The 24,628-nt window shown below is 40.9% G+C and overlaps 1 protein-coding gene across 2 annotated transcripts; it reads right to left on the bottom strand.

The window, feature by feature from the left end:
* Window positions 1-565: 565 nt before the first annotated feature.
* usp47 (ubiquitin specific peptidase 47) lies at window positions 566-23,286 on the bottom strand. 2 transcript variants are annotated; one of them, XM_083918403.1, is made up of 29 exons: window positions 23,066-23,286; window positions 19,207-19,263; window positions 15,174-15,368; window positions 13,642-13,758; window positions 13,126-13,279; window positions 12,924-13,020; window positions 12,692-12,837; window positions 12,485-12,564; window positions 11,142-11,291; window positions 10,849-10,944; window positions 10,607-10,759; window positions 9,982-10,140; window positions 8,870-9,001; window positions 8,594-8,670; window positions 8,262-8,317; window positions 7,850-7,962; window positions 7,629-7,730; window positions 7,292-7,499; window positions 7,003-7,118; window positions 6,715-6,834; window positions 5,799-6,630; window positions 4,791-4,966; window positions 4,618-4,698; window positions 4,413-4,528; window positions 4,213-4,331; window positions 3,726-3,856; window positions 2,805-2,852; window positions 2,554-2,684; window positions 566-2,110 (listed from the first exon to the last, which is right to left on the bottom strand). In XM_083918403.1, the coding sequence occupies exons 1-29, from the start codon at window positions 23,108-23,110 to the stop codon at window positions 1,936-1,938; spliced, it is 4,182 nt and encodes a 1,393-aa protein (XP_083774529.1). In that variant the 5' UTR covers window positions 23,111-23,286; the 3' UTR covers window positions 566-1,935. The 2 variants fall into 2 exon arrangements, with proteins under 2 accessions (XP_083774529.1, XP_083774530.1); XM_083918404.1 differs by lacking the exon at window positions 19,207-19,263.
* Window positions 23,287-24,628: the final 1,342 nt, after the last annotated feature.

Raw genomic sequence — 24,628 nt, 5'->3', positions numbered from 1 at the left:
TCAAAAAACAAGATATCAGAAAATATCAGATGTTTGAACAGAAGCTTATTTCACTTGTTCCCAACCTGGGGATTAGGTCATTTGTGTAAAACAGAATTGAATAAAACTGCTATTTAAGATATAAACAAGTATAAGAGCATGTAAAATAGCTGCACAAGCCATATTCAGTCTGCCCTCTCTGCTAAACTTCCTCATCCTGAATGAGAAAAGTAAAGTTAAAACAATTAAAGAGCTAATAGAACAATGGCAAAGTGTCAGGGAGAAGAAAGCACTGAATTTGTCAAAAAAGCAGCCTTTTTAATGCACCAATACCAGATGTATGTGTGAATATCGATATTTTTACTAGCAACTTGTGCTGGATATTAACTTGCATAGTTACAAGAGCAGCTATATTTAACCTCTGCTCTGTTCTGAAGCATTTGAAACCTGACACACAGCTTGTACAACTCTTGCATTTAGAAAATAAATGGTTGGGTTTTTTTAACACTAAAACCCCATTTTCTTATAAAGGTGAGTATGATTTGTGATTTGTGATAAACAGTGACAAAAAAAACTGCAGTTATGAAAAAAAAAAGCATTTTAATTATTTCTAAAATCATCTTAAACTATTTTCACACAGGATTTAAATGTCAAAGAAACAAACATCAACAAAAAAACAAACAAAAAGGAAAGACATTGGCATTTCTACAGTGAATATCTGGTGTTCGCATCAGGAGCCCCGAGGGCCCAGGATGCTGAGCTTAAGTCCTCAGACCAGTTACCAGCGGCCTCTCTTCACTCTCTGGTGTCAGTCTATCAAGCAGCAGCAGGTAGAAGTGCCAAAAACAACCTCACACTCTCTGCCGAAATCCCAGACAGAGCTCCCTCCCCTTAGTACAACATCACACACACACACGGATGACACTATACATGTACATCCAGTTCACATGGTGCAACAAAAACAACAATGAAATCCACTTTCTAAATTAAAGGTTAATACAGACAACAGATGTGTGCATGGTGCCTCACAAGACCTAATTGAATGATTACGTCTGGAGCAAAATAATAATTTACAACAAACAAAAACAAGGAGATCCTGAACATCGTCTACCTGGTTTTGTTTCATTTTACTTTGTATTAAAAGACCAGTAGTCTATGTGTCATTAAATCTAGTGGAAGTGATATAACAGAGGTAAAGCTCCTATAAAGCACAAAGAGCAGCAATAGGGACAACCCATATGAACAAATTACTCTGGCTATTAGAGGAGCAGAAACAACCTCTGCTTTACAAATTCTTAATTGTTGCTTTTTTTGATTCATCAAATCCTGTGAATTAAGTTGTCAAAGTCACTGAGAGAGTGAGGTTTGCCTCACCAGAGGAGGGGAGACCAAGGAAGGCTGGATTAAGTAGTTCTTGATTGTGTGTGCTGTTGGTTTTAAAGTATTTAAAAAGGAAGGTGGGCCACATAAGACAAGAATGACTTCTGTTATAGAGCGGGTATGAGCATATGGCCTTACACAATGGTCACAGATGAATCAGAATCAACACTGTTCCTGAAACAGGAAGCCAAACACGCAGTGATGGAGGAGGGTGAAAGAGACTGATGTGAGAGGAGACGGGACACTTAAATAGACAGGGTGGATGCTTTCCAACCCAGTTTCACAGTCCTAACATCTCTGCGTCCATCTCTGGAGATTTTACGTTCAATTGATTTGTCTATACAGTATTTGATTCTTTTTCTGTATTCAATAGCTTTTGTACTTCCCTTTAAACTTTACAGTACAATACACTATAGTGCACAATAGGGATTCCGAGCCAGCCCTAGGGCTCAGAGTGGAGGGCTGACTCCTCAGCCTCGCAACGCTGCTTGATCTTCAAGTAACTATCAGGCCCGTAACTCTTGACTGAGCCTGGCTGCTGCAACATCCAGATAACGAGGAGCAGTGCTCAATGCCTCAGTCCTGCCCCAGGTCCTTGGCAGGGCCGCCGTCCAGGTAGATCTTGAGCGCCTTCTCCTTCCGTGGCGAATAGCTGACACGGTGTCCAGTCTTGAGTAGACGGCTGCTTTCCTTCTTCATGAGCTCATTGCGCTCCTCCTCTGACAGCTCCATGGGTTCCTCTGTGTTGTCCCTGCACAAAGATCACAGTAATGTGGACATCAAGTCACTAATGTGTACATACATTCAGAGGTTGTGATGCAGCATTTGTTCTGTGGACTTTAAATAATTTTGTTGAATTAATGATAGAAAAGCTGGCTGTGCTTTTTTTTTTAGTAGCAGCTTTCTTCAAAAATATTACATTATATATGCATATAGTAGGCATATAATATAAGACAGGCATCTCCAATCCTGCTCTTGGAGGGCCGCTGCCCTGCATGTTTTAAGTTTCTCCCTGCGCCAACACACCTGCGCCAATGCTCTTCTCCTTATCAAGCTTCAGCTGCGTTATCATAAAGCTGAAGCTTGTCACAGGTTTGATAATCATTAGACTCACGTGTGTTTCAGCAGGGAGAAACCTAAAACATGCAAAGGAAGAATCAATCAGTACTTGGTTGTGCGCTGCAATTGTTTTACCTGTAGAAGACCACAGCTCCGTCGTCACAGATGTAAAGAGGCCACACGTTGAGGGTGGACACCTTAGGGTTCCAGTCCAAATCCTGATGGATCTCCAACACAGAAATATCACAAGGAAATGTTCCTCTACCCTGCACAGAACAGATGGTACGGATTTTCAGTCAAAGATGGAAGGGTTTTGAAGACTGGCGACTTAAGCAACATAAGAAGGAAAAAAAAGTGTCCTGTGTGAGGTAGTGCATCTCACGTACCTTTGCAAACTCCAGGTTTTCGAGAGGAATAGAGCTCATTTCACTAAGCTGCAAACAAAGGAAAGAAATGAGTCACAAAAGGCAAATGAATGGTACCATTTGTTGCTCAAGCAACGGACCTGCACACTCCGGGGAAGTAAACTGCAGTGTTTTTAATACACAAATGAAGCTTTTTTGCGAAGTTTTAGAACAAGAGTAAATAACATCTTGTTTTTGCAAACAAACTAGTTATTTATATATATATCAGTTTATAATTATTGATGCATTAATGTGCCAATTGCTTTAATGTTGCAGCTGGTAAACGTGAAGCTAATTTAAACTAATTTATATACATTTGATACATCACTTTACATTCTGCTGGGTAAATATCCCCCTGGGGACCAATTAAGCCTTATTGATATTTATTCATTGTAATTTGAATGTGCAAAGAAACTAAATCTGTCAGAAAAATGTAGTAGAATAAAAAGTACAATATTTCACTCTGAGATGTAGTGGAGTAGAAGTATAAACTATAAGAAAATAGAAATACTTAAGTAAAGTACCTCAAATTTGTACTTAATCACAGTGCTTAACTGGAACCACTGGTAACTGAGTGAAGAAACACCATGAAGTTAGCTAGTTTAGCTAACATTACATATCAGGAAGGTGGCTTTAAAGGGTCAGCAGTTATTTACAGTTGACAATGATTGTGCTGATTATCTCAGTGCAAAACCAATGTATGACAATTCCAACACATTAAACATTTTTTTCTTTATAATGGAATAAAGTTCTATAGTTTTTGCCTATAGTACGGTGTTATTTCCTTCCTGCATTTTGGATGAGAGCACTGTAATGATTTATGTGGTTGAACAAATTGAACCTCTGACTGGTATAAATTATGTGCCAAACTAGGAAAAACATCCAAGCAGGACACAGATATACCTTCTCCTTGAGTTCTTCTACACTGCTGCTCTCCAGAATAACTTCCTGGAAGGGCCCCAGCTTCATTGTAGCAGGGCTCCATCTCCGGGTCAGGACAGCCAGCTGGGACATGGACTTCATCTTCTCTGGTTCTAAGAAACGGATTATAGATAGAGTACATTGTTTTCCCTGAAACTTCATCTTCTCTACACTCTGGTACTACTTTTATTCGTTGACATTTGTAGAATCACGTCATGGGTTTCCAAAAAGAACGACATTATCATCAAGTAATAATTTCATCACTGTGATATTCCCACATCTCTAGAATCAACAGATAATTCCACCTAATAATGCAACTTTTATTCTATCACATTAAAAAAAGGCTTTCAAGGATTTTAATTGGAAAGAGCTTTAGTGGTAATTTAGAAGACCAAAAGGTACCAAAAAAAACTTTTTATTATTAAATAAATTGTAATTTGTTTAAAAGAAACAGCAGAATGAGGGTTACCATTAAGAACTTCCAGGAAAACTTCCCAGTTGGAGGAGATGCTGATGTCTTCTTCATAGACGTGATAGTCCAGAAACACTGTGCCTGGATTCTTCCACGTCTTTTTCCTGAGACGAACACTAACCACACATACATTGTTTGGTAAACACAACACTTTATTCATCTATTTTTTTTTATAAACGTGTAGTATAAATTCTTACCTGTCAATGCTGACGTCAAGCTTGCACTGCTCTTTCAACTGAGGGAGCAGCTCCTCTTTAGACTGTCTGACCGTCATGCCCTTGGCAAACACCGTGTCCACGAGGAACTTGCAGGGCTGCGAAACAGAGACGCTTGGATAAATGATCTGTATCTGTGATCAGGGTCATATAAGCTACACTCTGCTTGAGCAGAGTGAGTTCTTACCTCTGTTTCATTCATTAGTAGCTGATACACTTTCACTCTGTATTCCCCTTTTTTTAGTGCTCTTCCTAGTCGAATCGTTATCTATGGGAAGTAGTAAAAAGGACAAGTTAAGTATTCATGCACCCGCACAGAAACTACCGAAATCTGACAAATCAGTTCTAAATTCTCAAAACCTTGTTATCATCAGAGAACGATGAGAGTGTTTCATTGAGCCGTACGCTCTCAAACTCCTGGTTGTTGGCGTACACCCGAAACACCTTGAACTGGGTGGAGGGGACTCCCACGTAGGGCTCCAGGTTCTGTTTAAATGCTGCTAATGTTATTCTCTTGTCCACGTGAACCACTAAACCTGAAGCAGAAGAAATAACAATTAAACATTCAGGCAGAATCTCTGCCCCCATTGAGGAAAGAAAACACAAGTGAACATGTTTCACTTGTACAGTGCTATCACTGGATGCATTTACATGGTAATGAATATCCCGTTTATGAGCAGGTTATTGAAGTATTTATATATAGTAATTTGACCTTAGTGTTAGTGATTGCTGCTGATTATCTGCGCAGGGGCGTCTTGAGCCAAGTGATGTAACGTAACAGAAATACAAACAATGGCGGCAACAAGAGCATCTCACTTTCTGGAGTTATGTAGAATCGGAGGTTTTGTATCTTAATAAACTGCCTCTATCCCACATGGTGATAGTGACAGGCTAGCATGGGTGCGTAGGACGTTATAGTGTAGCTCCTTTCAGGAACAGAAAGAACTGGTGGATGAACTCAGAGCAGACAGTTGCAGCTAGTTGATGAAAGTTGTGAAGTGGTATAGCTAAATGTACAGTGTAGCGTTTAATATTTCCTGTCACGGGTTTGTCTTTGTAAACACAGTGCCTGCATGAATATTAGTGCACGGTTACTAGTATTTATCATGTGTACAGGGAATATGAAACAACAGATTTCTCTGTGCTCATGTTAACACCATATACCGAATATGGAACACCATATACCGAATATGATCATAACCAGGATAAGTGGGTTATTTAAGTTCGTGTAAACACACTCAATGCAAATTAAGTAAAGTTCTGCAAGAAAATAGTAATTGCGCTTGATTCTGTTATGTATTTGAAGGAATGTATCTTAACTAAGGGTTATTAGTCCATTATACTGGATCATAAAAAGAAGGTTCATGCCTTTTTGTGCATCGGAAGAGGAGTCATCCTGAGAACAAGGCTCTGCATTGAAGTACAGGTACAGAGCCTCTGCCTTGCTCTTCCCATTGTCATCATACTCGCTGTCTGTTCCAGAGTCTTCTTCAGCAGTGTCCCAGGTCTCCTTTTTGCCCTCATGGGCTTTGGAGCGACGGCTACTTGTGATGCTGTGTGAATCCAAGCCATTGGCCAGCTGTATGGGCCCGCTGTCTGCATTGCAAAGGGTGTCACTACTGTGGCTGGAGCTCAGGATGTCACTGTCCACTGAGCTGGTGCTGCGGTCATTGTTGACCTCAGAGTCTGAACGCTCCTCACAGGCAAAGTGGTTCTCGGGGTCAGAGGAGGCGCCACTGCTGCCCCCAGCTGTGGCCCTGATCCGGTTCTCTAACTCTCTGTTGTCTGCAGCCACACAAATTGAAGAGTTTGAGTCAGCCTCCTGGGTTGGGGATTCGATATGTTCAAAGTCGCTTGTGTCAGAGCTTTTCTGGCTGTCACTGGGGCTGGAGCCCTGCTGCTGCTGCTGCTGCTGCTGCTGCTGCTGCTGCTGCTGCTGTTGTAGCAGAGACAGATTCTTTAACTTTTCGGTGCTCTCCTCAAGGATTGCCTCTACAGATTTCCTGTTACCCTTTGAACCCTCAAAGGGCACATCAGAGTCTTTTGGGCAAAGAGTTCTGTTGGCCAGAGTACCAGGAGACTGTTCAGGCAGTAAGACCAAGAGCCTAATCGTATTCCCATGACGATCCAACAGTTTCCACAACAGCGAGTCAGTGAAAGCAATCTGGTGATCTGTCGACTCAGAGCTCTCTACAAAAACCTAATGAAAAACAAAATGAAAAACACGTCACAATGGAAAGACATGGAAGCAAAAAAAGTGTGAATTAAAAGAAAATGTCGAGACCTTGTTACTCCTGAAGAACCCCTCAGCTTTCAGTGTCTTGTTTGGAACATACAGGAGTCGGAGATCATTATAGCAGCGCTCCAGGACCACACGCATGGTTTCTGCAGATAGCCCTGTAGCCTGGAAAGGGACACATACATAAGTCATAAGCCTGAAGGACTGATATATACATTCTCACAGCTAATGTACACAGTTTATGTTACACAATATTCTGATGCCTAATATTAAAAACAAAAATTTGAAGAAGGAAGAGAAGATGCAGTGAAGAAACCGAGGAGAATGGGAAACCTGTGCAATAAGCTGTTTGAATTCAGTGATCGTCTGGTTCAAGTACGCCCGGACACTGATTGGGGTGGCGATGGTCTCACTCTTCAGATCCACAACATGAACTTTCACCATCACCTCTGTAGAATATCAGAAACACACCCACAAAGACATATGGCAACTATATTAATTTGCTTGGTATTATAACTTCATTGGTGTTATAATATTGCTCCAAACCAGAGTTGGTCTGCATGAAGTAGGAAGTATACATAGTTCTGTCTTTATGGGCTTTAATCAGTATGACTCAACTAACCTCCAGGTTTGTAAGGCTGGAACGCTTGCTCTGGCTTTCGGGTCTCAAGCAGCAGGTCGAACATATATGAGGACTTGACTCCTCCCAGTAGCAGGCCCATCGGTGTGTCCTCCTCACCTTCGTAAGAGCGCTCCAGGTACTCGTGGAACTCATCATACTTTACCAAACGACAGCAGTCCAGAGACACCACTCCCTCCAGCTCCATCAACTGAGGTACAGAACACACACAGTGGTACAGTCAGTGGTACTACACAATAGTAACCGTTTGGACTCATTGCCCTCGTTAGCCATGTTGTTGGTTTATTGTTTGGCTTCAACAGCTGATTTTCCAACAGACCTTGTAGGCCATTACTGTTGCTTCTTTAAGAGTTTTGTCCTTGTGTACTTCTAGCTTGCTCTCCATCATCATCTTTACAGGATGCACGCAGAAAAGCTTTATCTAGAGGTAAAAAAAGAGCAATAATAGTTAAACTTATTTTAAAAGAGAGGCAATGTGTCAACTGATCCCCATTCAGAAGGAGACAATTGATCTTGAACTAATTCCAAAGGACCCCGTACCTTGCAAGTGTTACGCTCAATCTCCCTCTGTCGGTTTTCCTGCTCTTCAGACTCTTTCTCCTTCTGAACCAAACTCTTAATGTGCTCTGGGAAGTCTTCCGCAGCTGAATACTCTGCAGAGAGGGCAGACAGGGTACACATTAAAACTGCACAGTAAATCTAAAACCAGTAAAATTATGATCAAAATATAAAAACATTGGCATAAGCCTGCCACACTGAAGGGATGTTGTGGTGTGGTTTCTACTGATGCAGTGCACATTACAGGAAATAGCTAACACTATTGGCTCATACAGGGGGCTGGAAAAATGGTCACCACAATTAACATGACTGAATAATCCAACTGATCACAGCTGACAATGCCAAAGTAATTGTGGCATTACCCGTAGCAGATTTAATTGAATTCATTTCTTACTTGCATTCCTTGAGGAATCTTTCAATCTATAAATCAGCATATATGCATTTGTAGAGCTGTTGGTGGGGGGAAAAAAGTATTGTTAGTGAATTCAGTTGAATATATGTATATATGTATATATATATATTGAGAGAGAGAGAGAGAGAGAGAGAGAATACGATCTATTAATTCAAAAGAAGCACGATGTAACACTGAACTAAGAATAAACAAGAAATCTCTTGACTTTCCTTTGAAACACAGATAAACAGCTCCAGTTCAGTATTATTGTATTCCCTTTGCCAATGTACTGTAAGCATGACGAGTATTGGAGACAGATATGAGAGACAACTCACCTTGCAAAGGCACTGGAATAATAGCCTCTGCTCCCTGAGGACCCCCCATATGTCTTCCTGATGTCATCTTGGGTGATCTGCCCGATAGATGCACAGAAACGTACTGAATCAATCAACGTGTTATTACCATGTTAATGATAAGCAGAATGACATTGGTATTGTTTGCTTAGTTTAGTACAAACTGATGACCAACACTGATATAGTGTGGTGAGTCATTCTGCCTGACATTTAAGTGCTGTAAGAGGACAGAACAGGTAACTCAAGGGTGAGGCTGACCTTGCTAACGTGCTGATCATTAAAACTGTACCACTGGCCATCACTGAACGATTTGATGCAGGCGTAGTAGTGGCCACCCGCAGCGCTCCCAGAATGGACCATGACAGAGAACAGCTCAAAGGTCAGCAGGCTCTGAGAACAGACAGAGAAAATATTATTGTTGAGATAAAAGCAAAAAGCAAGTTTAGTTTGTTGATGCTCAACATGCAGGATAACTGATGTTGACAACAGGGACTTACACTAATGATACTGCAGTTGCGAGATATACGCTCAAGATATGCTATATTTGCGAAGCTATAATCACATCAAACAAGCAGCCCTGACTGTGTGACTGTGCGAATGAAGGGATCATTGTACAACAGGGAGATATAGCTTCTAATTTAACTTTATGTAACAAAACCACTGTGACGTGCAAAGTGTTGGCTGGGTCATCACCTGGAAAGTGCAGTGCACAATGAAAACAGACATGTCATGTAACAAGGACAAGAAAGTAATGGAGCGGTCAGCAGACAGTTGCTCAATAACATTTCTAGGACTGTCCCCCATGACTACAGATGGTAGGAGATGTAAAGGAAAAAGCAACACAGAGAAGCATGATGAGCCTCTAGTAAGAGCTTTACTGCTCTCTGAAACTCTTTGGAGATTCCTTTCAGTCGTTTCACTCGGTACAACACATTAGTAGGGGATGCCTGTGAAGACACCTTTGTGCACGCCTTTTAAAGCTGAAGAGGTGTAGTGATGTATGAGGCAGCGTGGCAACCAAGTGTTGTACATTGTTCCTCTCCATCAGGGAGCAAAAGTTATAGTCAACATTTTGTGCTGATGATGGTGTATATAACGGTGATCCAAAATCTGTTCAATTGTTCTGAGATCTGATGACTGTGAAAGTCAGAGCAAAAGATTAATATTGATAATTTAAGCTTATCAACGTTATGGTTTTTAATCAGGATGTTCAGTATTTGGATCAAGAAGATTGTGGGAAATAAGGTGAGCCGGTTATGTCAATGTGCCATATACACATTTAATTAAAATATAAGTTACGAGAAATACTGGATGGAACTCGGTATCTGCAGATCTGGGATATCTATATTGTGAGTGGTCAAGATGATTACCTTTGGCTTCAACACCCTCTCTGCACTGCCAGTGCTGTCCAAGCAGATGCCCTCATCCACACAATCATCGGTGGAAAAATCATTGCTCATCTGGTCGCTGTGGCAACTGCCTTCATTTTCTGCTCCGCTGTCAGTGCAGCTCTCTGTCTGAGGTGACTTCTGGAGAGGTCATTTTAAAAATAAATAATTGAGAGGGGTTAAAATGTGCCACATACTGTACACTAGCTCCAAATGTATTCTCTTTTACTTGATAGCATGAAAATATGTTAAAAACAAAAAACACCTGTAACACAACCACAGCAGTTCGTCGCTTAGCTTCCATGATGGTACTCCTGTCATACTGTAGGTAGTAAACTGACTATCGGTAAGTACCTCAAACTGTACAACCCCACTTCAAAAAAATCAGAACTATCCCTTTAACCCACAAAACCTTCACTGCTCTAAAGACTTGCCCAATTGCTATGTGTACAGTCTGCGCAGTCATTTATTTTGGGTTGCCTGCGGACCGGACCCTTGCGGACATGGACGGAGCCTCTCGGAAGCAATTGGTATGAATTTGGCTTTATTAATCTAATTTAAATCAGAACTAGTAGTGGAGGCAGGTACCGCCATTTTCTGCTCTTACCTCATCTTCCACATCGATGAATGGACTCATGTCAAGCTCATCAGGGAAAATCATGCGGTCGTTAAGCTTGATGCGATGCATAGTGGTGTAGTCAAAATCAAACCGCTTCAGCTGCAGTGTCAGCAGGTAGGGGAAGTGCAGAAATCTCAGACCCTATGTGGAGAAGCATTTATAATAGACTCAAGCTGGTGAACAGCAGAACACTGTCTTCACTGAACATGTCACATTTTTAGTCGGCTCACCTTCCGGGCGTCACATTTCTTTTTGCAGCGTTCACAGAAGTACTGGTTGGGCCCATCCAGAGTTTCTGGTTGGATGAATGCCTGCAAAGCCTCTTCCTGGGGTATAAAACATTGTTTAATTTAGATGGCCTAAATACTAAATGGTCATAAACTGTATTAAAAGGAGTTGCAAGTATTGACTTAAAAGAAGGATTGATGTAGTTGTGAATCAAACTAGTGAATGAGTGGTGTTTGAGCCTTTGCTGACAATGTGTTACATGTTTAATGGAATGAAACGTGGAGAGAAAACACACCACACTGCCATAGGCTTGGCTGGCTCCAAAGGGTCTGATCACAAGAGGGATGTCCAGGTAAGTATCAATCCTCCAGCTCTCATAGCCACACTCCAGACAGCGGACATAATCCTTCAGCTTCCCCTGGTACAGCTGGTTGATCAGGTCAGCCTGAGGATATTGAGGCATGACAGTCAGGCCTTTACAGCCATGTTTCCCTTGTAACAAGCCAGCAATTGTCTGGGCTACAAAATGTTCTATCCCTGCTACTTTTTCTCACTAAAAAGGAGACAGTGTGCAATTATTGCTGTGACACCACCTGCCATCCAAAGCTGTTGGATGGAATAAAAATAGATAAATGAAATACATTACAATACAACAGCTTGAATGTTTTTTTCTCAACTAGTGGTAATAATCGCTTTGGTAAAATGGAAGACAATGCCATATGGTTTACAAAATCAAAAAGGGACTTCCTTTTTGACAGTCATTTTAGACATAACACCACTTTCATACGTTTTTTCCTCCGGAGCAGGTTATGTTCAAGATCAACCCATATAAAAGCTCTGCCTACTGACCAATCAATTCTCTCAGGAAATGACATCACTATTCATTGAAGATCCTGAGATCATGAGAGGGGAGGGCAGAGATATGCATAGGCTATACAAAAGATACAGATTGTTGTCGGAGGTATGATGCCAGGGTTCACTGAGCAGCGGAACGTGTGCAATGTGCATCTGTCAAGCAATGCTTGCACCTGATACACGGCCCCATTTGTAGTGGTGCAAGCTGCTACTTTCCATTATACACTGATATTAAAACCCTATTAATTTATGAATTCACACATTTGATGATTTTTAACTGTCTATCCTGCATTTAGCAGCTGTAACTGTGTTGCTGTTTGCCTGGTTTATCGCGACTGCTCGGGTTAGTGAAGCCAGATAACCAAAAGAGATCTAGGCTATGTTGAACTTGCTTGTTAGTGCAGGTCTCTGGTCTCCTATTACCAGTTTACTTTAAATTCTCACTTCCACTGTAAACTTCCAAAAAAGAAGGCTAGTAAAAGAAAATTCGCTTTTTATGTTTTGTTTTGTTTTTTAAAAAGGAGCTCGATCGCATCTACTTATTCTGTGCTAACCAGGAGCTCATGCATATGCACCACAAGGCTGCAAATACGCACATTGGATTGAGTATTTTCAGTTTATAATTCAGTCCTGAGATAAGAAACCGCTAACCCTGGGGGCTTACTGGCCCACTTCACTTTTCCCACAGCAGCTCTTTTGTTTCCTGTTAGGGATGGGGGGGCTCAGACTGGCTGCTGAAATATTGTTGTCAGAAGTCTAGGCAAGCTTCCTGCTTTCTGCTACCTGCTCTGTCTGCTTCCACTTTTGCTCCAGGGCATCAAACATGACCCTGCACAGCTCCTGGACGTCATGTTGCTGCCAAGCTGAAAAACAAATGCACAAAAAGTGCCATTGAGTGTACAGATGTAGAGGCACATGGTCTCTCCTTTCACACAAACACTCAGGCACAAAGCCATGTGAGTCTAGTCACAGGACAGTAGAAATGCTCACCCTCGCTGCTGTCCCAGCCAAAGCTCCGCGTCACATCAGTGGTCTCAATTGCCCGTTTCTTACTGGTCTGCAGCAGAACAAACAACCTTTGCAGCTGGTAAGGTATACTGGTGACTGGATCCTCTTCTGTCTCCTCAAACTCCCAGCTGAAGTTGGACAGAAGTTGTAAAAACGATGTGTTATTCTTTGCAAGAACATTTTTACAAAGACTTTTAAGAGCATAGTTCCTTACTTGTAGAGTGCATTCCTGAACTCCGGTGTCATGAACAGCGTTTGAAGAAGACTGTTCAAATAGCAGGTCATAGCTTGGTTGACCAAGCCCACGTAACCTACAGTGGGGTGGAGGTGTGGGGTAAACAGATAAGAATTGATAGGACAGTTTGAGTTGCATAATAGGAGTGAAGTCGCATATTCAACAGCTGACAAAATCTCACCAGTTTCAGATTTGTTGAGAATGGACGAGTAGGAGTAAGATGGACTGCTGTAGTCACCACTGCAGCCGGCAGTGCAGTCTCTTGGTAGGGGCCCGATAAACCGCTCCTGGGAACTGTCATCCAATCCACTGCTATCTGCTGTTCCTGACTCATCCTGCACACATAATGATACAAAGAGAAACCTCTTTATTACACATTTCGTTTCCCCAAACCAATCTCACTGTATTCGACCTAGACTCGCATTGCCAGACCTATCTCTACAGTGGTCCGGCTTCACCGGGATATCGCTCTGGGATTGGGCTTGTTTGTATTTCTTTACTACTCAGAATCTTGGGCAGTGCTAAAACCAACTATGCCATAGCAAAATCGATAGTGGAAGACATCCAGCGCCCTCTCACAGTCAGGCTTTATGCAAGTGCTGTACATCCAGCGAGCCAGACTAAACTAGAGAGCATGAGCAAATATATATAAAATTTAGGAAATTAGGATCTATTTAGTTAATCTTGTACCACTCACAGATGCAATCTGGGGCTGTTCTCCATCTTTGTCTGTGAGCTGGAGAAAATTCCTCTTACCACCAGGCTCAAACCCAGAATCTGAGAGAGCCATCTCACTGCTGTGGTCCAATGGTGCCTAGAGGGAGATGGAATGAAAACATGAAAACAACAATCCCTAGAAAATGCAGAAAAACAACAGCCACCAAACATTCCAAACAAGTCTACAAACTGGATGAACTTACAAAAAAGCATTTTCAGCTAAGTCTCTGTATTGACGCTTATAATTAAAGTAAATTGAAACCAACATGTGAGCAATGCTACGTAGCAAAATACTTTCTCCCGAGCGAGCTGTGGACAAGCAAGTGAAGTGCTGCAGTGGAAACATACAGTGGCTTAATCCACTGACCTACTCAGTGAGATAACAACAGACACAGCACCTGGGCTTTAGCCTGGGTCAGCAGCAGGATTAGCCTGTGCTCATTTAGGAGTCATATGTAGCAACATTGGCAACACAGAACAAATTATAGTCAACACCGAGAGGGGGCAATAAGAATGCATTCATTCATACAAGTGCTCTCTCTTAGCAAAAATGTATTTTGCTCATAAGCTAAGATTGTGTTGTTTTTACATTCAGACACATTCAATTGTAGAATAAAATAAATGTATAAATAAATGTAACAAAAGTATGTAAAAAATGCTTTAACAATTCATTTCGAATGCAAAAGTGCTTCTTCACAGTGTTAGGCTTTGTGCTTTAGCCATTTCCACATCTCTAACTACAGAAAAGTTTTTTGCAATAAACTCTGCACTTGTTGTTTTCTTGTGTTTTTCGGAACCGGTAGAATAGGCATGTTGTAAGGCATCAGCAAGAGACAACTGTTTTTAAACCAACGTAAAATATCTGAATCTTTAGGGCTTTTCACAAACATTCTAAACAAACAAAAAGTTTCCGATGATTACACACTAATGAAAGCATAATTGTGATCCCACTTAATCCTAAACTGGTCCTTTAAATTGTAATCCAACCTGCATGTGCTACCATAGACTACCGTCTCAACGTTAATATGATCCAAGCATAACTTTTTCACCCATTAAAACTGCTCTATTATGTATTTTGGGGAACCTTAATAGATTGCGAAGTCATTAAAATTGGTTTAAAGGTTTTCCTGAAGGTTTGGGAACCCTACAAAATGCAACCCAGGAGTTTCATAACTAGAATTTGGGTTTCCAAAGGTCTACGTTTTAGGGACTCAGACATGCAAAGTAGTAGGGAAGTGAGGAGTAAATGTAGCAAAAGGGAGGCATGTTCATGTGTTTCAAGCGAGAGATTAAAAGAACCTGTTAGAGACCTGTGAATATCGGTCATTGCAAATTTTAGGTGCCACCTTGGCATCATGTTGAAACCTTGAAATGTAACTTTTACCTAGACTCAAATTTTTAATTTGACCCTATTAACTTCAGCATACAGCTCGGTTGAGAGCTATGTAGATTTATGTGGGAAACCATTATCGCACATTGGCAGATACTAAAGTGATTAATGCATTTCCAAACCATGTCTGGCGTATTTCCCCAGGCAAGGTCAAAAGTGGCTTTCACATATCCTGCTTTGTGGGCAACATCTTCATAGAGTTTGGAGAGGGTGGTGGAAGCAGGAAGGTTGAGGGTCAGCCTCTCATTGACCGCCTTTGCACTGGTGATGTCCTGAATGATACACAGCACTCTGGGCTCCTCAGCTGCATTTTGGATCTGCAAATCAAGAACGAGTAAACATTTAAACAATATACTGGCTATATTTTCATTCCATATTTGTGTCGTAAGCACTATGTGATGCTGAAAAATAAAAGAAAGCAGTGATGTAAGGTTAGTAAGGCCGTGCAAACGTTATCATCAGAAACACACCAGTACAGAAAAGAAAAATAACACCACATTTCATACCTCAGTACTGACTGAAGTTAATTTACATTTCTGAAAAAGATTCAAACCACATACGTTTTATCCAACGTGACTTTATCCATGAAGACACTACCCAAAAAGTGCAAGAATCATGTGGTTACATAAAATTAATCAAATGCAAAAGCAAGACTGCTTCAAATGCTACATTTTAGAAACAAGAGATAGAATGTTTTTGTTTTATATTGATTCTAAGCAAATATGCAGTCTGCACAGTTAAGTTTTCAGTCTGCTACAGAAGATATGTAGGGTTTCTGCTGTCTTGGTGTCACTGGGGAGATGACTCCATTGTGGAGCCAGGATAGCAAGCAGTCTGGATTTTGTTGAGTGGGAGCTGGGCCCCCCTCATAATAAGTTTAAAGTTATTAAAAAGAGCTCAGCTATAAGCACATGAAAAGAGAAATGTTCTTAACCTGGATTTAAAAGAGCTCACAGTTGGGGCTGATTTCAGTTCTGCTGGTAGTTTGTTCCAGTTGTGTGCAGCATAACAGCTAAATGCTGCTTCACCAGGTCTAGATTGAACTCTGTGCTCCACTATCTGACCTGAGTCAGTAGATTCCTGACCTCTACTGGGTTTATACTCTACTTACATGTCATTCATGTATTCTGGACCAAAACCATTCACTGATTTGTAAACCAGTAGCATAACTTTAAAATATATTCTGTAGCTGACTGGGAGCCAATGTAAGGTCTTAAGAACTGGGGTGGTGTGATCTGATCTCTTTGTTCTGGTTAAAACTCAGTACTTTTTGGGGGGAGTCCAGTCAGAAGACTGTTGCAGTAGTCGAGTCTATTGGAGATGAAAGCATTAATCAGCTTCTCCTAATCAGTTTGGGACATAAAACCCTTAATTCTGGATATGTTCTTAAGTTGATGAAAGGCTGATTTGGTGACTGATTTGATACGGCTTTTGAAGGTCAGATCTGAGTCTATCAGCACGCCAAGGTTTCCGAATTGGTCTTTAGATTCTAAAGACAGTGACTCAAGGTGTTTACTGACAGCAACTTTCTTCTCTTTATTGCCAAAAATAATGATCTCAGTTTTTTCTTTATTTAACTGAAGGAAATTTTGATTCATCCAATTTTTGACTTTATCTAAACGGTGACATAATGGACACAGTGTGAGATATATCTGTATGTCATCGGCATAACTCACAAGTTCAAGTTAACATTAGAATTCTGCAGAATTTGACCCAAAAGCAGCATATATAAGTTGAACAGAAGGGGTCAAAGGACTGACCCCTGAGGAACTCCACATTTCATTACCACTCCATCCGTTTGATAACTACCAATGGTCACAAAATAACTGCGCTCCTCCAAGTAGGACCTGAACCATTTTAGGACTGTCCCGCTGAGTCCTGCCCGGGTTTCCAACCTGTTCAGCAGTATACTGTAACCCACAGTGTCGAACACAACACTGAGATCCAACAGGACCAGAACTGACACCTTGCCTGAGTCAGTGTTAATGTCATTTAACACTCTAGTAAGAGCTGTTACTGTACTACTACTCTATGGTGTTCTCTGTCTGGTCACGGTCATCTTAGTTTTAATAGATGCAATGGTATCAATGACATTTGAGATTTTGCAGTTGAAATTATCCAGGAGTTCATCAACTGTCTCTGCACTAACACTCGGTGACATTGCTATAGCTTCACTAAACTTAACAATGGTATTCTCATTTATGTACCTTTTCTTAACAGACAGAGGTTAACAGAATGTTTGGAGTTATCTGTACGTCAAAGAACACACAGAAATGATCAGAAAGAGCAAAGTCCTTGATATCAACAGAAGTAATGTCAACACCTCTAGAGATACCCAGATCCAGGGTGTGGGGGGTGAGAGGGGGTGACACATTGTCTGAAGGAGTACCTGAACTCCAGACTGTCCATTGTTGCCCTTATAACAAGCCATGGGTAACGCGGGAAGTTAAGGCTGTCCTCAAAAAGAAGAAGGCTGCCTTCAGGAGCAGGGACAGGGAGGCCATGAAGGCAGCACAGCAGGAGGTGAAACACTGTGAGGGAAGCTAAGGACAGCTATAGGAGAAAGGTGGAGCACAAACTGAGGGAGAACAACATGAGGGACGTCTGGGAAGGTGTGAGGAGAATCATAGGTCACAACACAAAGACCAGAGCTACAGGGGGACAATGGAGAGGGTGAACGAGCTGAATGACTTCAACAGGTTTAACCAGCCCTTGCCGATGACACAGCTAACGTGGGATCTATTAGGGGTGACAGAGAGATCCACTGAAGAAAACTTCAGTATTTAAACACTGACCTTTGTTTATCAGATCAATAAAGTCTTGTTTTAATACCTCAGATTGTTGCTTTACAACATCAAGGGCTCCTGTGTGGATGATTAGAGATTTCAGTTTCATTGTATCTCATTCACAGCTCCGTCAGCCACTATCAGAGTTTGGTTAGCCCTTTCTGTAGCCTCATAACATTCTCTGGTCCTGGGAGAGGAGCCTCCTTTTGGAGAGTCTGGTTTTTGTGAAAGTGGAGCACATCTGTTTTCTAGTAGAATCCCTGTGTCGTGGGGAAATTTGCCCTTAGTTTTTGTAGTAGCCTCTGTCTGTGGTTGCTTTCTCCATGGTATTGGGGTTGAAGAGACATTCCTGCGTGATGGCAGTGACGGCCACTTGGTGTCATGATGAGTCTCCGGATGCTGGGTTCTGCCTGATAACCGTCTTCCCATATTTGAGGGAGGCAATCTGTAGTGCTTTGGTTTTGCACCAAGAAAGTTCCAGGGAGAACTGTTTGATTTACTATCATCTACACCTGGCTCCTACCGTGTCTTGGTGGTGCTAGTTAGCTTTCTGTTTGCCTGCTCACTTTCAGTGTTTTGGATTATCGGCAGAGTAGTTTCATTACTAGGACAGGAAAAGCTCAGTCAACAATTTTTTCTTACAATTTTATTAAGATAAAAATGTGGACAAGTTGTCAAATCTCTACAAAACTCCCACAATATGTTGCAAAAAGGCCATGTGATTGCAACACTTTTCCTTTCACTAAATAACTTATTTAGTAGGAGTGCATGAGTTTCTAGACACATAAGCCTAAGTCACTTTGTCATCTGAAAACTCCCCATAGTTGGTTTTCTCATTGGTCTGGTATGTCCTGTACCTATTCAAATGATTGGCAGACTGAAAATGAAAGCAGCAAAAACTGGCAGAAAAACTCACGCAACAAGTTCTCATTTACCAAACATGCAAAGATGATGCCATACCAACTTACTTGGCCTCAAGTGTTGAAATATAAGTAGTAAAGACAGGCAATTTGTAACCTAATAATATGCAGCTTTGATTGATAGGATAAAATAAAATTATATTGCAAATACTGACTACTGTCCCACACTGCAAGCCTTGAATGAAATCTTGCTCTGATTCTTAATCTTGTGTATTTTTATTTGATCAGATACTGCCCAATTTAAATTATATGAATATAGTGTTCAGACATGTTATAGGACATAACTTCCAACATGTAACCAAAGTGGTCATTCTATTCATGTCTCATGTTTGATAAAGCTCTTTTTTTTTGAAGAATGATAAAGAATGTCATCAAAGTTTCACTTAATGCATCTTTCGTATTCAACGCCATGCTGTACATCTCCCACACCACACACAAGGCATGGGTACCTGAGAAATCTTCTTCATTTCCTCGAAAATACTCTGCGTGCAACTCCAAAACACACCCTAATGATAAATGGAGATAGTAGGGGTGAAGAACAACTTAAAATCAAAGCAACAAGACAAATGTAATGCATGTCTAATTACCATCAAAAACCACATCTAGATTAAATCATGCTGATTTTGTTAGTCTACACCTATCCCTGTCTGGCTGATGAAGATGACATGTTACATGTCATTATGTCATAATGACAGGAATATATTGAAGTTATTCCTGTTTTTTGCAAACTCTTTGTGAGATGTGTGATCTTGGCAAAATGTGTAAATTACCTGCAGCTGACAAAACACACACACACACACACACACACACACACACACACACACACACACACACACACACACACACACACACACACACACACACACACACACACACACACACACACACACACACACACACACACACACACACACACACACACACACACACACACACACACACACACACACACACACACACACACACACACACACACACACACACACACACACACACTATGAGATTAAAGGTTATTTATACCGTGGATATAATCACAACATGCTGGCATGAAGTCCTAGGTACTGTAAAGCACAGGCAGTGTGTCTTTGCATCTGTAACTGATTAAAATGGCACAAAAATATGACATGGTATAATGGCAAGAAATATCCATGTAAAATCCTATTATTACAGTGTATGTAACTACAACTGAACATGGCACACACACAACAAACTTAAAAAAAAAAAGGTTAAGGTAGTGATATTAAGAATATTCAATACTCCAATTTGAATGCAATGTATTGTAGATGGAACATTTTTCAACTAAACCTGACACACTGCAATAAGTGACAGCGGCTGGTAAATCTATTGAGGGGGCACTAGCCGTTGAAAGCAGTGGAAAATACAGATGATGTGATTACAAACATTTGATTGTCACTAGAAATGTGTACTGCTAAATCTCTTTTGTATGAGGGTTTTTTTTTTGTGGCTCAACACAATAAATCAGCTATCTCGTATTACTCGTTTGTTCAGAGACCAGCCTGGCAGTGAAATTTAAAGGGGGAAAACTACCACAGTGATTTTATGCACGCTTGCTTCAACTTCCATTTTAAGAAAGATGTATTGACAAAGAGAGTAGGTGTTAACAAGGCCCTTAAACATTTACAGTAAAACATTGAGGAACTTCAGCAATGGCAACAAAACCATTTTAATAGTGGGCACGTGTTGTGACTTATACCAGCAAAACAGACCAATATGCAACACCTTTGAAAGGATTTATCTTCTTTAACTTTTTCTTACATGATGACAACTGTGGTGAGTAAAATGTGGCAATGTGGCTACAGAGGGAAGTCCATTTTCTCTGTATTTAGAGAAACTTTCTGACAGGCAAAAATTAATAATTAACCATGTATGCATCACAAAAGGCAATTGGGCAAGTCAAGAAGCATCTTAAATTCTAAGATAATTGATATATTGTTCCTGTTATGACAGCTGATTATATGCCAAGATTATTTCAACACCATTCTAATTTCATCACAAACACAGAGCCATTCAGTAGCCACCCATCCTAAATGTTACAGAGTAACATGTGTCGTTGAGAATTATATGACTGGGAATATTAAGTGGGCGTCTCTCTCTTCATTTGATTAGGGGCCATGGAATTAACAGAACTCTGAGTGTCTTCTGATATCCCAGAAAACCCCACACAACTGCCGCCCTCCACTTTCAACACCGAACTGCAGCTTAAATTACCTACAGTGGAGCACATCATGTCTTGTTCCACAACATTAGTTAATAATTTGTAAGCAAAACATCGATTTCACTAACAGAACTTAAGTACTGTCTGGAAGTGATACTTCACTAGGTTTCATGTTCCTGTCCTGCCAGCACATCTACAAAGCTAAGGGGTGATTGGTTTTTAGCTGATTTTATTTTCTTTTGGGGAAAAAAACACCACAGTTGAATTACTGTTAAAGCTGCAACAAAAGGCTTCACATCTATTTCACACAAATAGACAATGGCGTTTTCTAACTTATTTGCTTAGCATTTTTTTTCAGTGCTGAAAGAAAAAAATGTTTTAATTGAAAATTGAATTGTGACCTTAGGGCGCACTCACACTGTCCTTCCTTACCGGGCCAAAACAGGTTTTACGGATGAAAGCCTAGTTCGTTTGACCAGTGTGACGGCCAGCTTGCCGTGGACGGCCCGCTGACCGCAGTTATGCGCGGAGCAGGTGCACTCACACTGGTCAAACGCACTAGGCTTTAGCTGAAAAAACGGTTTTGGCCCGGTGCGGAAGGACAGTGTGAGTGCGCCCTAAATGAATTGTAGATTTGGAGAATCATGGCACACATAATATTTGCTATCCCAATATAAAATATATAGTTATTAATGCCAACTAAATGACGTAATTTCACCAACAGTTCCCTACCTTTTTTTTCACAAAGTACTTAAAGTCTGAAGGTTTAAGAAATTCCTGCTTTGCTGCCGAAGTGAGAAGTAAATAAATCTATTTCATCCTCACAAGCTCAAGCCACCGTTGTTTAAAACAATGGCTTGTTCTGCAGAGTTCTATAAGATTAGATTAGATTCATAATGCTATACAATAATAATTGTATAGTTTGAAGCTACACTATTACTATGAAACATATGAAAAATGAATGAAGTGTGCAGTGCTGCATCATCAATTTTCCCACCTGCCCTAATATCAACGAGTGACGTCCTATGCTTGACATATGACTCTACAACTGACGTAAATGCAGCCAGAGTGCTATTAAAAACGCCCATAATCAAATATTTGGACTTCAGGTGACACATAGCAACCATATAGCTATACGTTGAGTATAAAATAATACATTAATACGACTGCCATGCCAATAGTACCCTTGTGCATTTAAGTTAAAATCACACTGTTAACCCGAGCAAACATTTCAGAAACAACATTAACATATCATCTGGAAACCATTAATAAGGTTTACAGAAACTGTGACAGATTAATGTCTACTCGTGAGGCAACATAACAACACAGTACCAACATTAGCAACTCTTAGCTCACCACCAAAGACAAACACGGAGGGATAAACAAGCAAAGGCTAAGTGTCACTTAACACTGTGAAAACTGAGTTCATCAAGGATGAAAACATAGTTACGGCACACATTTGAATTCTAACATTTGGGACACCGAAATAACTAACGCACCTGCATCTTTATAAGTAATCCGCTAACATTAGCGTGTACATTTGAACGGCTAACGTCAACGTTCACTGTACGCTAAAGCTACAGATAAACACGGACAAGAATGAATCAAAGAGTACATTATTATGAAGCTTGCATTAGGGGGTAACTGTCAGGCAGGTCCATCCATGTAACGTTGGCTATTTGCATTTGGTTTAGCAACTCAGCTCGAGTTGTTGCTGTTAACCGGACTTAAGAAGCTAACGGCACTCGCTAGTTGTTGACATATATCGCCTTTGTTTCGGGGATAGCATCAACATTTTTAAAAGCTCGAGTGAGCTTCTCAGACAGCTACGGTAGCTTTCACGTTATCTGCGGTCATAAACTCACTTTGTCAGAGCTGCAGTGAAACTAGCCGCTAACGGCCGTTAGCTGTCACGTCTGTTAGCTCTGCCCGATAGGCCGGACAAGTCATGTTGCGCTAACTGTTAGCAGCTGGGAGTTAGCCTCTACATGATACACCAAGATCGCAAACTCCCAAAGTGGTGCAAAAGTTTTGCCATTATTAAAGAGCATGGTCTACAAGGTTGACAGCCAGCTTAAAACCCAGAGGTTGATTTCTCCAAAGCTGGGCAGGGTCGACAATAATAAGCTCACCTCTTTGGGTACGAACTGGTTCTCCTGGCTGGGCACCATCTCCATTTGTGCGACAGTTTAGACAACAAGCATCTATCCGGACAAGGATGTCAGCGACGAAACTTTGCAGCGGTAAACACAAACATGGTGTGTGTTCTGTTTGGATGCTTGGATAACCAAATTAAACTTGCCTAAAACTTGTAGGCTTAATAATAAGAGTGACCGTAACCCCCGAGCACAAATTGTCCTGCTGGAGCCAGAGTTGCATGGAAAAAAAAATGGCCGGTGTTTCACTCCGCGAGACTTCACTCATAAGAGCTTTGGCGTCACATTCACATTCCATCCAGACAAACAAGCGTGCGTGCGTGATGCGTGCGGACAGGATGACGTCGCTGTGTGTGTGTGTGTGTGTGTGTGTGTGTGTGTGTGTGTGTGTGTGTGTGTGTGTGTGTGTGTGTGTGTGTGTGTGTGTGTGTGTGTGTGTGTGTGTGTGTGTGTGTGTGTGTGTGTGTGTGTGCGTGTGCGTGTGTGTTTGGACCATGGTTACTTTGGACATTCATGACAACAACAAAACAAACACAGTATTGATGGTTTAGCTTTTGTGAGAGAGTGATGCAGGTTCAAACTTCACATTTATTTTGAATAGTTTCATTGTACACTTTACAACATGGAAGACAACAAACAATCAGATCACACACACCGAGCAAAAAACGAAATAAATAAAAATAAAAAACAAGAAAAATCTATATAATAAATAGATAAACTGCAATGCATTAGGAAAACAATACAATACAGACTAGATAATACTATATAATACCATACATTTCTCACAATGTATATTTTTTCAGTCTTACAGTATTAAGTGCACAACATGGTTTCATGATGAATACTAACAGAATGTCACCCAGATAAGCACATGTTCTTATTTCACAAATTCTTAACCTCATCCATATGGCCTATTATAGTCTATATTGTTGTTTTTAAATCTGAATGATGGACAGTCAGGGTCCCATTGGTCATCTGCACCACTTGGTCTATAATAATTGTGCACAGAACCTGCAGTAAGGATGAAGGAAAACTGACATGCAACGGCAGAAGATGCTATCAAATCCATAGAGCACACCTAATACCCCCAAGGCTGGATTACTAACCCGGCAAAGTGGGCAATTCTCCAAGGGCCCCACAACTTCAGCGCTCCCCTAAAGTCCCAGTTTCACTGCTGTATGTAGCAATTTATCAATAATTTGCCTATGTTAAAAATGCAACTTTGTTTGAGAATATGGAAATATGCATGATATGACATTATAAGACCCATCCAATGGTTACCACATTATTGCCTGATCTTGGGGCCCTGTATTCTAACATTATTTCCGTTGATTTTATGCATCGATCATATACGAATTTGCATTGAATCAAATTACCACACAGAATGCACAGACAGGGGAGGAACAGTTAATAAGAGCCCAGCCACTTTTTTTTGCACATGGCCCTTTAGCAGGTTAACCTGGCTATGATCATACCACAAATGTTAATTGTTTGCATTTGTTGGGCATTTTGCTTATAATACAGACAGAAGAGATGTAC

This window comes from Echiichthys vipera, assembly GCF_963691815.1.
Source record: "Echiichthys vipera genome assembly, chromosome: 1".
Taxonomy (NCBI): domain Eukaryota; kingdom Metazoa; phylum Chordata; class Actinopteri; order Perciformes; family Trachinidae; genus Echiichthys; species Echiichthys vipera.
This window is presented reverse-complemented; position numbering and strand designations above follow the sequence as displayed.

What these genes read in the sequence shown, in the direction of transcription:
- usp47 (XM_083918403.1), bottom strand. Translation starts at nt 23,110, where the DNA reads ATGGAGATGGTGCCCAGCCAGGAGAACCAGTTCGTACCCAAAGAG. An exon ending in TCTCAACAAATCTGAAACTG is followed by an intron (nt 13,021 to 13,125) that starts GTGAGATTTTGT and finishes ACCCCACTGTAG; the next exon opens with GTTACGTGGGCTTGGTCAAC. An exon ending in TTGAGCGTAACACTTGCAAG is followed by an intron (nt 7,731 to 7,849) that starts GTACGGGGTCCT and finishes TTTTACCTCTAG; the next exon opens with ATAAAGCTTTTCTGCGTGCA.